General features: G+C 38.5%; 1 protein-coding gene across 1 annotated transcript in view; it reads right to left on the minus strand.

Annotated features, from left to right (window-relative positions):
- Positions 1–13,365, minus strand: part of MBNL3 (muscleblind-like splicing regulator 3) — a 65,246-nt gene that overhangs the window by 19,131 nt on the left and 32,750 nt on the right. The window contains 2 exon segments of the mRNA XM_006881803.1: positions 7,959–8,033; positions 8,035–8,124. Coding sequence (XP_006881865.1) covers positions 7,959–8,033; positions 8,035–8,124 — 165 coding nt within the window.

The raw sequence follows: 13,365 nt of genomic DNA on the forward strand, positions 1-13,365 counted from the left end.
CACATATAGTGTTGTTATTTGCCTTCAGGTCAGAACCAAGCCATAGCTGACCTTTCAGCGGGTTTTCAGAAGCATTAAACCACAATTAGTTGAGAGTTCTCAATGATCGCATGTCATATTTATGACAACAGTAAACAAATCTGCTATCCTACTGCTTTGCTCATTAACAACGAACATGGTAGCGATACATGCTGAGGTGCAAGGTGAGAGTAACTTTGATGTGACGGTTATGTGCCAACTTGTCTGACAGGTGGTTTGGCAGTTGTGGAAGGATAGAATTTGGTAGTTAGGTAATGAGGTCGTCGTCGGCAGATTGTGATTGGTTGTGGGTATCCTTATTTTTCACAAAACGCTAATTGTTTTAATAGTGGCCCAGTCTTTGGAATCTAACCATGTCAGAACGTGAGGAGTGTGTGTGTGTGTGTGTGTGTGTGTGTGTGTGTGTGTGTGTGCTCACACCTGTGCACATTTTAAAACTGCTATTAGCGGGGTTACTGAAAGAGTAAAGGTAAACCATGAAACAACTTCCTATTGCAAAACAGGGAAATAGTGAATTGCTATCATGATTGCAACCACAGAAAGATTCAAGAGACTAGAGGAAACCTGATGAGGCTAATGAAAAATTAGGGAGCCTCGGTGGCCTATAGTTTAAGAAGTTGTGCTACCAACCCAAAGAAAGGAGGTTCGAGTCCACCAAAAGGGAAAGCTGAGCAATCTCCTCTTGTGCCTCTGAAAACCTGATTGGAGGGGGCATGGCGTGGTCATCAGCTATGATCTGACTCTGACACCACAATGAGGTGAGTTCTGTGAACTTTCTACCCTAGGCATTTCATATCTGGCTTCTTTCATTCAGCAAAATGCTCTCAAGGTTCATTCCTGCAGTAGTGTGGCCCACTACTGCATTCTATTGCATGGCTGAGTAATACTTCCTTGGAGGGCTTCTGATTAGAGAAAGAGCTGTCCTTTATAAATGAGGTTGTCAAGTATCTACTGGCTTGTTTTTCCTCAAAGATGTTCAGTTCCCCTTCCAAACTCGCTGCCTTCATTTAATTTACCCTGCACTTGTGAGGAAGCTGACTGTAGTTTAGACCTTGGCTACTGAACAAGGAAGCTAACAGGCCTACATGGTCTCATTAGCACCAGGCTGTAACCAAATGAGCTAACCAGCCCCAGAGGAGAAGAGCGCAAAATGGGCCAAGAGGAGATTGCATTAATTTACCCCAAGGGATTTTCTAAGGGAAGCTAATGGGGAAACGTGAAGATACATTACTATCAAAGAAAGTGGTCACTGTGAAGAATATCAGGTACAAGATCCCTCTGCAAATAGTAAATGGCTGCATATTAACAGAGCACAGGCAACTGCCTGTGTATGCTTTCATTTAAAATGAGCTTGGAGTTCTGTGAAATGGTCCATTCTGGTCCACTCCCCAGATAAAAATTTGCATTTCTACCCCAGACAGACTGCATCAGAATTTACGTGTCTTCATCTACTGCTGTCAACATTTGCAGAAAATCAAAGCATTCATATAATATCACTGCATCAAGATGAAAGAGTCAAATAGCAGTCACCATCATTTTGGCAGAGAGCTCTGTGGCTTAGGGTAAGGAGCTACACTGCCAATGCAAAGGCACGTGGTTTGAATCCATCAGCTGTTCTGCAGGAGAAATATGGGTAATCTCTTCCTGCACAGTTTACTGCCTCTGAAACTCTGCTGGAAAGTCAGCTCTGGGTCAGTTCTGACTTGAAGGAACTCAACAACAGTAACACTTTGGGAGTCGATAAGCAAAAAAAAAAAAAATTAAAAAAAAGAGTGGTTACATGAGATGGTGCAATTTCTTTGAAAAACCTCAATTAAAATATATTGTCATTGTGCTAGAGGTGAGAGTGGCAAGCCAATACATGGACACAGTTTTCTTTTGCATCAAATCGACACAATTTATTGCCCATTTTAACCACAGTGCTAACAAATAAAAGATCATCACAACAGTGAGCTAGCATAAATACCTAAATAAAGTTAGTTTATAGAACTCTGACTTGATAGGCAAAGTGGAGAATATATCTTAGTGAGGGAAGAGTATATTTTTGGTTTTCAACTACTAAATTTTAGCACTAAACTATTCGGTTTCTCTACTTAACCTTTTAAAAAATGAGGGAGTAAATCAGTACCATCCAATTTTTAATTTTCTAGTAATTTCAAACTATTCTTGTCCAAATTTTTAAAGATAAATATAATACTTTGGAGATCTTACTGAATTAAAGAACTTATATATTGTGGATTGAATTGAGAATACCCCAAAATAAGTGTTTAACCTATTGTGTGTCATCCTCCTCCCACCCCACACCTGAATATGTGCTGTTAAATTGAACCCAGATACTCTTGGATGTAATCCCACAGTGATCGGGATTTTCTCTGTATATTAAGGAAGTCATAGCAGTTTTGAATATGTCTTAAGATATTAAAAAAGATGATTAGGCTCAGAAACAAGGAAGCACAAATGGAGAAAGACTGACAGATCCATAAGAGAGGTTGAAAGAGACAAGAATTTTCTCCCAATGTAAAATAGTACAACCACTATGGAAGGCGGTCTGCCACTTTCTCAAAAAGTTGTAAATAGAAATACCATTTGACAAAGAAATTGCACTACTGAGAATATACTCTAAAGATATCAGAGCTGTAACTCAGACAAATGTATACACACCCATGGTTATTGCTACATTATTCACAAAAGCAAAGAGATAAAAGCAACCCATGTGCCTATCAACAAATGAAAGCATAGAAAAACTATGGTACATCCATACAATGGAATGCAGCACTGAAAAATAATGAACTCCTAAAACACTAGACAACATGGGTGAGACTAGAAGACATTATGCTGAGTGAAATATCTCAGTCACAAAAGGACAAATACTGTATACCACCACTGTTATAAAATAGGTCAGATTGGGTAGGAGTGGGGGGAGAACAGGAAAAGAGTAGATAGATAATGAACACTGCTTTGGAACAGATAAAGGGAAGAACTGTCCAAGAGGAATATATGATTAGGCATTATATGCATGACAAAAATCTGTGACAAGAGGTTCATTGTAAAGTGGACTGGAGAGAGGGGGAGGGGAGGGAGGAAAAGAATGTACAACAATGAAGGAATAAAATTTTTTTTAAAAAAATCGATAGAGAGACAGAGCCTCTCCCTAGAACTGGTACCCTGAATTCAGACATCTAAGCCTGGGAGAAAATGAAGCTGCCTACATGGGGTATTTCTATTACAGGAATCCTAGATAACCAAGAAAACCCAGCCTTAAAGAAAACCTCTTTGGTATCTCTCTCTTCTTCTTTCTACCCAGCCTCCATTTAAGTTATTCTTTTGATTCTAAACTGTTAATATCACCTTCATTATTTACTCTATCAGTATCAGATAAACACACAAGTCTGATTATGAGTAATGTCAATAAACAGAATTACAAAAATGACGTAAAAAGATGAGGAGGAGTCCAGAGAGAGGCCAGATCATTCCATCGGAGATAAAGGAAAAGCCAGATGTGGAATCATGTTTATGGCCTCTGTGGTCTGGAATTCCACAACACTTGGCCCCAGGAATGCAAGCCATGAAAAGCACCCAGCAGAACCAGAGGTCTTGACACACCCCAATGGAACCTTGAATGTGCTGAACCAACAAATCTCCATATAAATCACCAGGTGAATACACTCGACTGAGTCAAGTTCACCTATGTGTCATGACCTGTTGCCATGTGTCACTACATTCAAAGGGAGAAATGAAATTAATTTCCCCAAGTATGGACAGGCACAGATATGCAAAAAGGTTTAAATCAGAATTAGCATTAACAGCTTTATAACATCATATCCACTTTACTGTGGTGCTGGTTGTTGGATACTGAAATCTTTAAAGGGTAGCACTGTCAGGCCTTTTCTTCTGCTCAGCCATTGGAGCATTCGAACTGCCAACCTTTTGATTACTAGCCATACAGTTAACTATTGTTGTTTTTTTTTTGTTTTTTTTTTTACAGTTAACTATTGTGTGGTCAAGGGTCCTTCCTATCTGTTCTTCCTCCTTGTACATCCAGTTAAGCAACTAAAATCTGAAAACATTATCTTTGCCTGAGAGTAATGTAATTTGTCTATTTTTCCCAACACTCATCAGCAATGCTTATGTATACCTCCTGATTCAGGCAAGGGAAATTCTCCAACATCTAATTCTTTTTTCTTTTTCTTCAGTGGCCCTGGAAAAGAAGACCCTTTGTCTCACTCATTAAACTTTCTAAATGAAGTTTAACAATTATACTTGCAAACGTCAATTCAGACCTGTTCAACACAGTTAGCAAACTTACCTGCTCTGGTAAGCAATCCACTCGAATTGACCAGGTGTGGCTTTTAGTCATTGTTCAGTCACACCAAACCGAATCTGTTCTCTAGCTACCATCCCATTTAGGCTGACATTCCCTTTATCCAGGGGCTTATAATAAGCAAACGATATTCAATTTTGCAAAAGCAGATGTACCACTCTCCTGGTATCCTAGAAACCAATCCAAGTATGCTTTGTAGCAAGACCTGATGTTCAAGCCATTGACAACAAATAAGTACTAATGCAGAATACAAGTCAGCATACAAACTCCAAGACCAGAATCAAAACGAAATCTTGTCTATTTAAGGGACTATAATCAGACTGAGCAGGGGGAGGCTAAAAAGGATCGAGTTGTTTGAGAGAGAGAAATTACATTAAATTACACATTACCTCTATTTTAATATCAGGATTCATTATGAAGAACTTTTTGGGGGGAGTTTGTTTTTGTTTTTCAAATCAGACTGTTAATTTCAAATTGCTCAGAGTAGCTCAATTACAACATGTCTACAAAAGCAGCTTCCTAGGCCACTACGGAAGAGTACGCCAACTATCTCAAGGTTAGATTTCTGTGCATACGATGACCATCAAAATGAATCTTTTATCACTACATCACATCACCGCAGCTGTTGTTAAATAATCTACAAGGTTAGAGACACAATTTCCAATTGTCCTCTGAGGTCTTCTAAGTACTATTGTGCGTCATCTTTTCATATGCTATCATATAAATTGTAGTGTTGTGATCCTTATCAGTAATTTTCTGAAGCCTACAATTAATCTTATTGAGACAAAAAAAAAAAAAAAAGAAAGACTTTCTATTGTAGAAAGCCTGGAGGGTTGAATTAGAAGGCATGAAAGACTAGAAAATTCAATGAATTCCTTATTAGACTCTCAAATAAAAAGCAAAACAAAACCCACTCCTAAACAGAGTGCATTGATGTTCACTGCAGCATTATTCACAATAGCTAAAAGGTGGGGAAACCCCAAGTTTCCATCAGTAGATGAGTTGTTGTGTTTGTTACTGTTATTGTTATGTGCCATCGAGTCACCAGCGACACGAGTGGAAAACCAAATGTGTTCTATTTATACTGACTCCTGATACATGTTATGACATCAATGAAACTTGAGATTATTAATTTGAATAGCAGAAACCAAACATAAAAGAATATAGTAAGTATAGCCTACTATGTCACCAGAACTCCTTATATGAACTATCTAGGATAGGCAAATGCATACACCAAAGTTTAGTAGTGGTGACCAGTTGTAAGTGGGAAGAAGAAATGGTCAGATATTGTTTGTGGAGCACTGAGTTTGTGTTAAGGGTGACAGAAAAATAAAACCCCCAAACGTTGGAAATGGATGGTGGCGATGGCTACACTTGATGGATATAAAAAATGTTAGTGTAATGTATATAATGTAATGTAAATATATATAATTCTATCTATCAAATATGATAAAACTTGTGAAAGCCAGAATGTGTGCCAGGCAGAAACCTGTCAGAGATGGGAAACGCTAATATTTTCCACTAATTGAGAAGATAGATGGGAAACTGTCAAAGGCAGAAAACTTGTGAAACCTGGAAAAATTAGGCCAGCCCATTGAGTTCTTACTCCCACAGGTGTGTTTGTCTTTCTGTCTGTCTGTCTGTCTCTCTCTCTCTCTGTATGTATATACACACACATCTCTATTTTTTTCCCTCTTCTGCTTCCATGAAAATTTACAGCCTTGAAAGCCCTATTGGGTAGTTTTCCTCTGTTCTATAGGATCATTATGAGATGTAATTGTCTAGACAGCAATATTACTAGGTAAAAAATAATATCAGGAGAAAACGATTGCCCACTGTAAGACCTATGTTCAACAGTACACAAAGGATATAGATTTTGAGCACAGTGAACTCTCCCAGATGCTGAATAGAATATGAGTCATGTGACGTCCCTCTTTACCCTTGGTCTTGTGCTCTGAAGGAGGGCATTTGAATGGTGTGCCCCTTGACCTATGAAAAGATATATGCTCCACATCTATAGGAAATGCTGGGCTCAGATGTTTGCTGTTAAAAATCAAGCTCTAATTCTTTGTTCGGTCAGAAATTGAGGTAGCCCATGAGAGGCTGAGAGTAGCAATGGTGCGTGTAAAGTTCCCTTGCTTTATTTATTCCTCATCTATTCATGTTTCCAAACCCATCCTGCATGTTCATTTCTCTGTGGCTTTGTCCATACTGTCCCCAGTATAGAGAATTCCTTCTCTTCCTTAGCCTGCTTAGAAGTAGAGAGGAACGGACATTCTGTATTGTATGAGAGCTAAGAGTAGGGACTCAAGAAGGAGTTCAATCATGTGAAGTATTACTGAGAGTCAAAGAGAGCTTGGAAGAGTTCATGGGTGATCTTTGGAGACTTATTTATCAACATTATCAAGAAGCACCAATTCCCAAAGGAATTGCACTTGGCAAACTTGTAGTACAGGATTTTAAAAATGATCTATTGTGTTTTGTAGAAACAGTCATTTTTGCTTTGTGTTTTGAACTCAGAGCTTCTCTACTGAACATACTCAATTATTCTGGGTTCTTTCATGAATAAGTTTTGTTATATATATATAATTTCTTTATATTATTAGAAACAAATGCTGTGTGAGATGAACACATTATCAGCATGAAAGTGAAAAATCTTTTTAAAAAATGATCTATTGTTCTTAAATTTGTCTAGACATTCTGCAAAAAGTATCAAGTTTAAAATATTAGTGATTCATGCATTGCTTGCATTTACCTGTACAAATCTCCCTGAATTCTGAGATATCAGTTTTATCATGAGCTAGGGGTGGCTGAGAGCAGATTGTCCTACTTCCACTTTGTCACTGCATCTTATTACTAAACACATCTTTCAGTACATTTATTAAGCAGTCACTGATACAATGGCAGCAATACAGCTAGCAAGCCACCACAGCCATTTCAGGTGCATATAGCTAACTATTTGAAGGGGAAATGGCCAAATGGAATGAGAATGAGACATCACAAAGCTAAATTTAAGATCTGAAAGGGCTTTGTGGGGCAGGAAGGGAATGCTTTTCAATTCTTCCTGGAAAGCCTAAAGATGAAAATGCAACTGTTATCAAGGCTTGATGACTTAATCAATGGCCCTTTTTAAAACTGAAACGAATATAGGAAAATAGCAATAGCTTAATTGCGATTGCTCTGGCAAACACATGATGAACAAAATATTGAATGTTTCAACAATCTTTACATTCAGTGACATTGAGCTTATCGTGTAAACCAACCATTACTCTGCTCCCAAGCTCAGCTCCTTAGCACTAAGCCACCAGAGCTCCCTTAATCTTTGCAGTTTTGACAAACTTTCAATGTTAATACGAGATGCTAATACTCGTATCTAAAGGAAGGACTATATCAAACATAACATACATGCACAAAACACTGCATATGAATGATAAAATATTAATTAAATTAGTTTTTACAGACCAATTAAGTCTTAAATCTGGTTAGTACTAACTTCCCAAGAGTTCTGTGTGGTTATGCCAGTGTAGATATATATTCTTTGAGAGGGGGAAAAAAAGAGGGACATATATAGAATGAGGAAAACGTGGCGATAACTTACGAGAGATGACATTTGAGCATTTTGGAGAAAAAACTGCATCTGTTGGGTGAACATGGCTGCGGCAGTCCTCTGTTTAAATCAGATTGTTATGCCCATTAATTTCCAGCTGCGTTTTTAAGTGTGCCGGAGGGTGCAGGTACTTGCAGCTCTCTCTAGTACACCGACCCTGGGAAACGAGAATTTGACAAATTTGCATTAAGTATTTCTAAAAATCTACCCTGGCCAAGGTAAGGATATATACACCAATATTTTGACTTCTCAGCACGTGCCATGGACTGTGTACGAAATGTGCTTCACAGGACTGAATACATTCAAACTCCATAAAAGATGAGGCAACCCAGACTGAGAGAAGTTAAGTGACTTGTTCACAGGCACACAGCTAAAAAGTAAAAAAAAAAGAACTGAAACTTACTCTCTCTGATTCTAGGACCCCCACCCTCTTAGTGCTACTTTGAAAGGCATGTGACTGTATTTAAATAATCTAGGAGTTAGAAATGATACGGTATCGTAACAGTACAGATTTAAATAACACTTTCCCAACATGAAGTATAAATGTATGCATGTTCAGATTAAAGAGCTTTTGGAATTTGAATCTACATATACAAATAATCAAGGAAACAGAGGAGGGGAAATGTATAGCAACTATACAGATATGTTGTTTGCCATCAAGTCACATCTGACCCTTAGGTGGGTTTTCAGAGGCAGTAAATTGCACAGGAGGAGATCGCCCAATTTTCTTCCATGGAACAGATGGTGGATTCAAACTGCATGCCTTTGGGTTGGCAGCACAGCTTCTTGTCACTAGGCCAACAGAGCTCTCTCAAGATGACTACATCGGGAGAAATGATGGAGGGACAGCAATGGGTTGGTTCTGACTTGATGGCAAAAAGGAAGTCATATTATTAGTAAAGATTTCCTATAGTTTCATAAGAATAAAGGTATAGGTATAACGTACAATGAGATTGGCTCAGGGTTGGACAGGGTTCAAAGCTATTGTACATTTGGGTCGCTACTGAGTCGCAGGTGATTTGATGGTACATAAAAACAAAAGGTATTTTGCTTTGCAAAAATTGGCTTTATGTCACTTCACTTTTACAAAAGACCAGTGATAATTTGTGCCTGTTTTCCATCGAAAGGCAAAAAATGATGAGCCATTAAAAAGATAGTGGCACTCCAAGTGGGAGTGGCATCATCAAGCGAAATTAAAAAAATAAAGAGTATCTCAGGAATCACTATATAATTTTACCACCTATAAGAACAGTAAGGGAATCCTTATACATGCTAAAAACCTCAAGAAACTAATAAAAGCCCTGGTAGTGCAGTGATTAGAGTGTTTAACTGCTACTCAAATGGTCAGAGGATCAACTTCAAGTCTTGCCACAGGAGAAAAGTGTAGCAGTCTGCACTTATGGCTTGGAAATCCTACGGGACAGTTCAGCACTGGATCTGCAGGTTAGTTGGTTTTCCTCCCCCCCTCCCCTGCAATGTGTCCTCCCTACGAGAAACCATCAGCTTCTTTTTATACCTACTACAGCCTTTACTGAAGCAGAGAGTCATAGCATTTCATAGTCACTAGATCTGCCAGCTTTGGCCTGATGCAAGTGAGTCTCGTCCATTTGACTTCCAGCTAACTGGAGACTTTCAGAGTCAAGCATCCTAGTTTGTATTTCCCAGTTTTCCTTCCTCTTCTCACACCATTATAGTAGAGATTGTCCCAAGGTTCAGTCCTAAATTCTCTTCCTCTCCTCTAGTCTCTGCCCCAGAGAAAAGAGATTCTTCCAATCTCTTATTGGGGAGAATCAATCCTCTGGAGTCTCTCCTGGATTTCAGTCTTTTATTTCACCAACTGCAGCTACATTTGGAGAGTATTTCTAGCAAATTACCCCCAGCTTTCCCAAGCCATACCAATGGCATCCCAGCCCCACCATCATCCAGTCTAGATCCACAGACTTAACCAAAGGAAACCTCACCCAACCCACTGCTGGTGAGATTGGAGATCTCACAGAGATCCTTCCTATGGGACAGAATAGAACTGCCTCCATAGGGTTTTCAAGGCTGTGAATCTGTAAAGAAGCAGAGTGCCAAGTCGCCCTCCCTCAGAGCAGCTGGTGGGTTTGCACCACTGACCTTTGGTTAGCAGCTGAGCCTTTAACCACTGTTCCACCAGGGCTCCTTAGACTTAACCACACTAAAGCTTAAAGAATTTTATTTTAGGCTTTCCTTCTCTTTATCTATTTTTAATCTTGCTGCACACTCAGATTTGGTCATTGCCCAAATTCCCTGCTTCAGGGCAGTTAAAAGGCTGTTGTGAGAAATAAGTAGCTACTGAGTGGCTTTGCCTTCAGACTGCACAGTCACAGCTCTCCTTGATATCTGTACTGTGGACACTCAGCATACAGTCATTGGCATTTACGCAGGCTATTCCAAAGTCGACACTTGGTCTATGGCTAACACACTCATTTGTTGTTAAAAAGCTGTATAAGTGAATATTGTCCTTTATATTCAACAATTCCAATCAGCAGGGAAAACAAAAGTTAATACAAGGGAGCTCTGGTGGCCTAGTGGCAAGAAGGGCACTGCAATCCCAGAGGTGCACTTTTCGAATCCACCAGATACTCTGCTGGAGAAGGAGGGACAATTTCCTCCTGTACCAGTCAGATCTGATTTGACAGTACATGCAATAAAAAAATTAAAACATAATTAAAAATTTTTAAAAACAATAATACATTAGAATTTTGCCATTTTTTGCAATATAAGGTTTCAGTATCACAGAGAGAGAGTGAGAGAGAGAGAGAAGAAAAGAAAGAGGGAGGAAGCAATTTTCCTAATAATCTACAAAGAATCTTTTTGCTTTTGTATAACTTTTCTTTAGATACAGTAACTTTTCTTATGTTTACAATGGCATGTTCACAAAGCAAAATCAGAACATTGAAATAAATAAATGAGAATTATACTTTAAAAATCACACTGAGTTGTACAACAAAACTAAAGTATGGAATATGAGGCAGCATGAGATTTTAAAGAAATCTATTCATCTTAGTTATGAGATTTTCCTTGATTTATATGAGTGACAGAATCCATAATTTAATTCTATAGTGATGCAAATGCATAGCACTGCTACCTTAACAAAGATGGTTAGTTATGTTAAAGAATTCTCAGAAAAGAAAAGAAAAATCCACAGTTGTTATACGCACAATGAATGAGGACACCAAGTAATTTAGTATCTGTGGGTTTGTTTGTTTGTTTTTGTGGAATAAAAGGTTTCAAAGGAAAACAAAAATCGTGAAGTTTTTGTAAAATGACTTTAGAATTCAGAACGATGTATTTTTTATATGCACAGCACATGGTGATAATAAATCTCTTCCATTTGCATTCATTTGTCTTGACGCCTAAGCTTAATTATGGGCCAAAATACTTCAATTTAAGCTTTTAGGGGACAAACTTTATTTCTGATAATATCTAATGTTTCCCTTTTGCCTTTGTAGGAGATGGGGGAAAATATCTCTCAAACTCAAGCAAATCTGAAGGAGATGAAAGCTTTGTAAAGCAAATATTGATGGGATGGAGCAGGGGTGAGTGATCACCTATTATTTTTTGTTCTGTGCGGTGGATGACTACAGACTAGAAAAGGAGCCCTGGTGGCACAACTGGTGAAGTATCCCAGTGCTAACTGATAAGTGAGCAGTTCAAACCCATCAGCTGCTCTTTTAGGAGGAAGATGAAGCAGTATACTTTGGTAAAGGATTTACGAACCTGGAAACCCGATGGGCAATTCTACTATGTTCTAAAAGGTTGATATGATTTGGAATTGACTCATCAGCAATAGGTTAGACTAGATAGATAGACAGACAGACGGTGGGTAGATCCAACATTTTCCCTGTGCAAGCTATTTCCCTGTGCAGACCTATTACACTGCATCTGTAACAGCCCAGACCCAGATGCTATCTTGGTTTAGAGCAAATGATTCTCTACTCAGGTTTGTCACGCCAGTGATGTTCCAGGTCCCCATCTCCCAATCTAGATCCATAAATTCAGAATTGCTATATGCTCAGCAGAAAGTACTGGACTATCATAAATGACTACAAATGTTCCACCGATGACAGCCACCATACTTTGACAGAGAAGGCTATATCCTATAATATATATTATGTATATACATAGTTTCATATATGTATACTATGTATATATATACCATGTATATACATATATATGTGCACAGACTATATATACTATGTATATACATATTTATATGCACAGACACATAAACATATACAATTAAAGATAATATTAAAGAGATCAGAATGCAAGTTAATTTATCCCTCTCCTCATTTTCACTCTTTTCCCATTGTCTTTTGACTTAAAAAGAAAATCTTTCTCATCTGGTCTTTCACTGTTATGAGTGAAGGAAACAGCAAATTGTCTCAGTAGAAAAGTGATTCTCAGAAAAAATTTAAAAAGAAAAATGTTATTTTCTGTGGAAATAAGTGCTACTACACCTACGAATCTCCCTGCTCCCCTCTCTCTGCCTCTTGTCTCTGAAAATGCACCCAGAAAGGCAGCAGGGGGAGGAAAATGGCCAATGAAACTTCCAAAATACACCTGCATCAAAAGGTGGAGGACAGACAATGAAAAAAAGTTGAGGAGCATTTACAAAACCTCCAAAATTCAATCGATTTCTTTTCTCCAACCTCCAGGCTTTTCACAAATGAATAAAAAGCCTTTGATTGAAAAAGAGAAAGTCTCATTGTAGGGATTTACATCCTACCTAAGTCTTGGGAACTGTGGGGATGAGAGTTCCTCAGGTACAAGACTCCTTTGCACTTGGTGGGAGAAAAACCTAGAGAAATGAGCTTCCTCCTGCCCCTTTCATGAAAGCTCTACCATACATCTGAATAAGAAAAGGACCCTAGGAAGCTGAAAATGACTCTCTGCCAGTCACGCCATCTTAACAGAAAACAGCTGTTTGCAGAATGATTTGCTGCTTCAAATACATTTGGAATTACAAGGGGCAGGGGGGTGGGGGGAGAATCACACCAAAATACCATCTCTCAAATATAGTTATAGCTGGGTTACTTCTCAAAAGAAGCAAGCACCATGCTCTGCTAGACTACTCAGAGTTATATGTTAAATAATAGGACCAAATGGATGAGTTGTTTCATGCGTGAAAATGCTGTTATTCCTTTGTAATTATCACGTGTTAAATAAAAATGGAATTCTGGTGCTGCTGTGGCTATGGCATTTGGTGGCTGACAGAGCAGTCTGCATCTCAAAGCCACTAACCACTCCATGGCAGGAAGATGAGATGAACCCGGTTTTTTTTTTAAATTTAGGTTGTTTATTTTTCATTTCAATGAACATCTACACAGATTTTGGGATTCCATTCATTCATTGTTGCACCCTTCTCCCC

Source organism: Elephantulus edwardii, unplaced genomic scaffold, assembly GCF_000299155.1.
Source record: "Elephantulus edwardii isolate Elephantulus edwardi_28Jun2011 unplaced genomic scaffold, EleEdw1.0 scaffold00016, whole genome shotgun sequence".
Classification (NCBI taxonomy): Eukaryota; Metazoa; Chordata; class Mammalia; order Macroscelidea; family Macroscelididae; genus Elephantulus; species Elephantulus edwardii.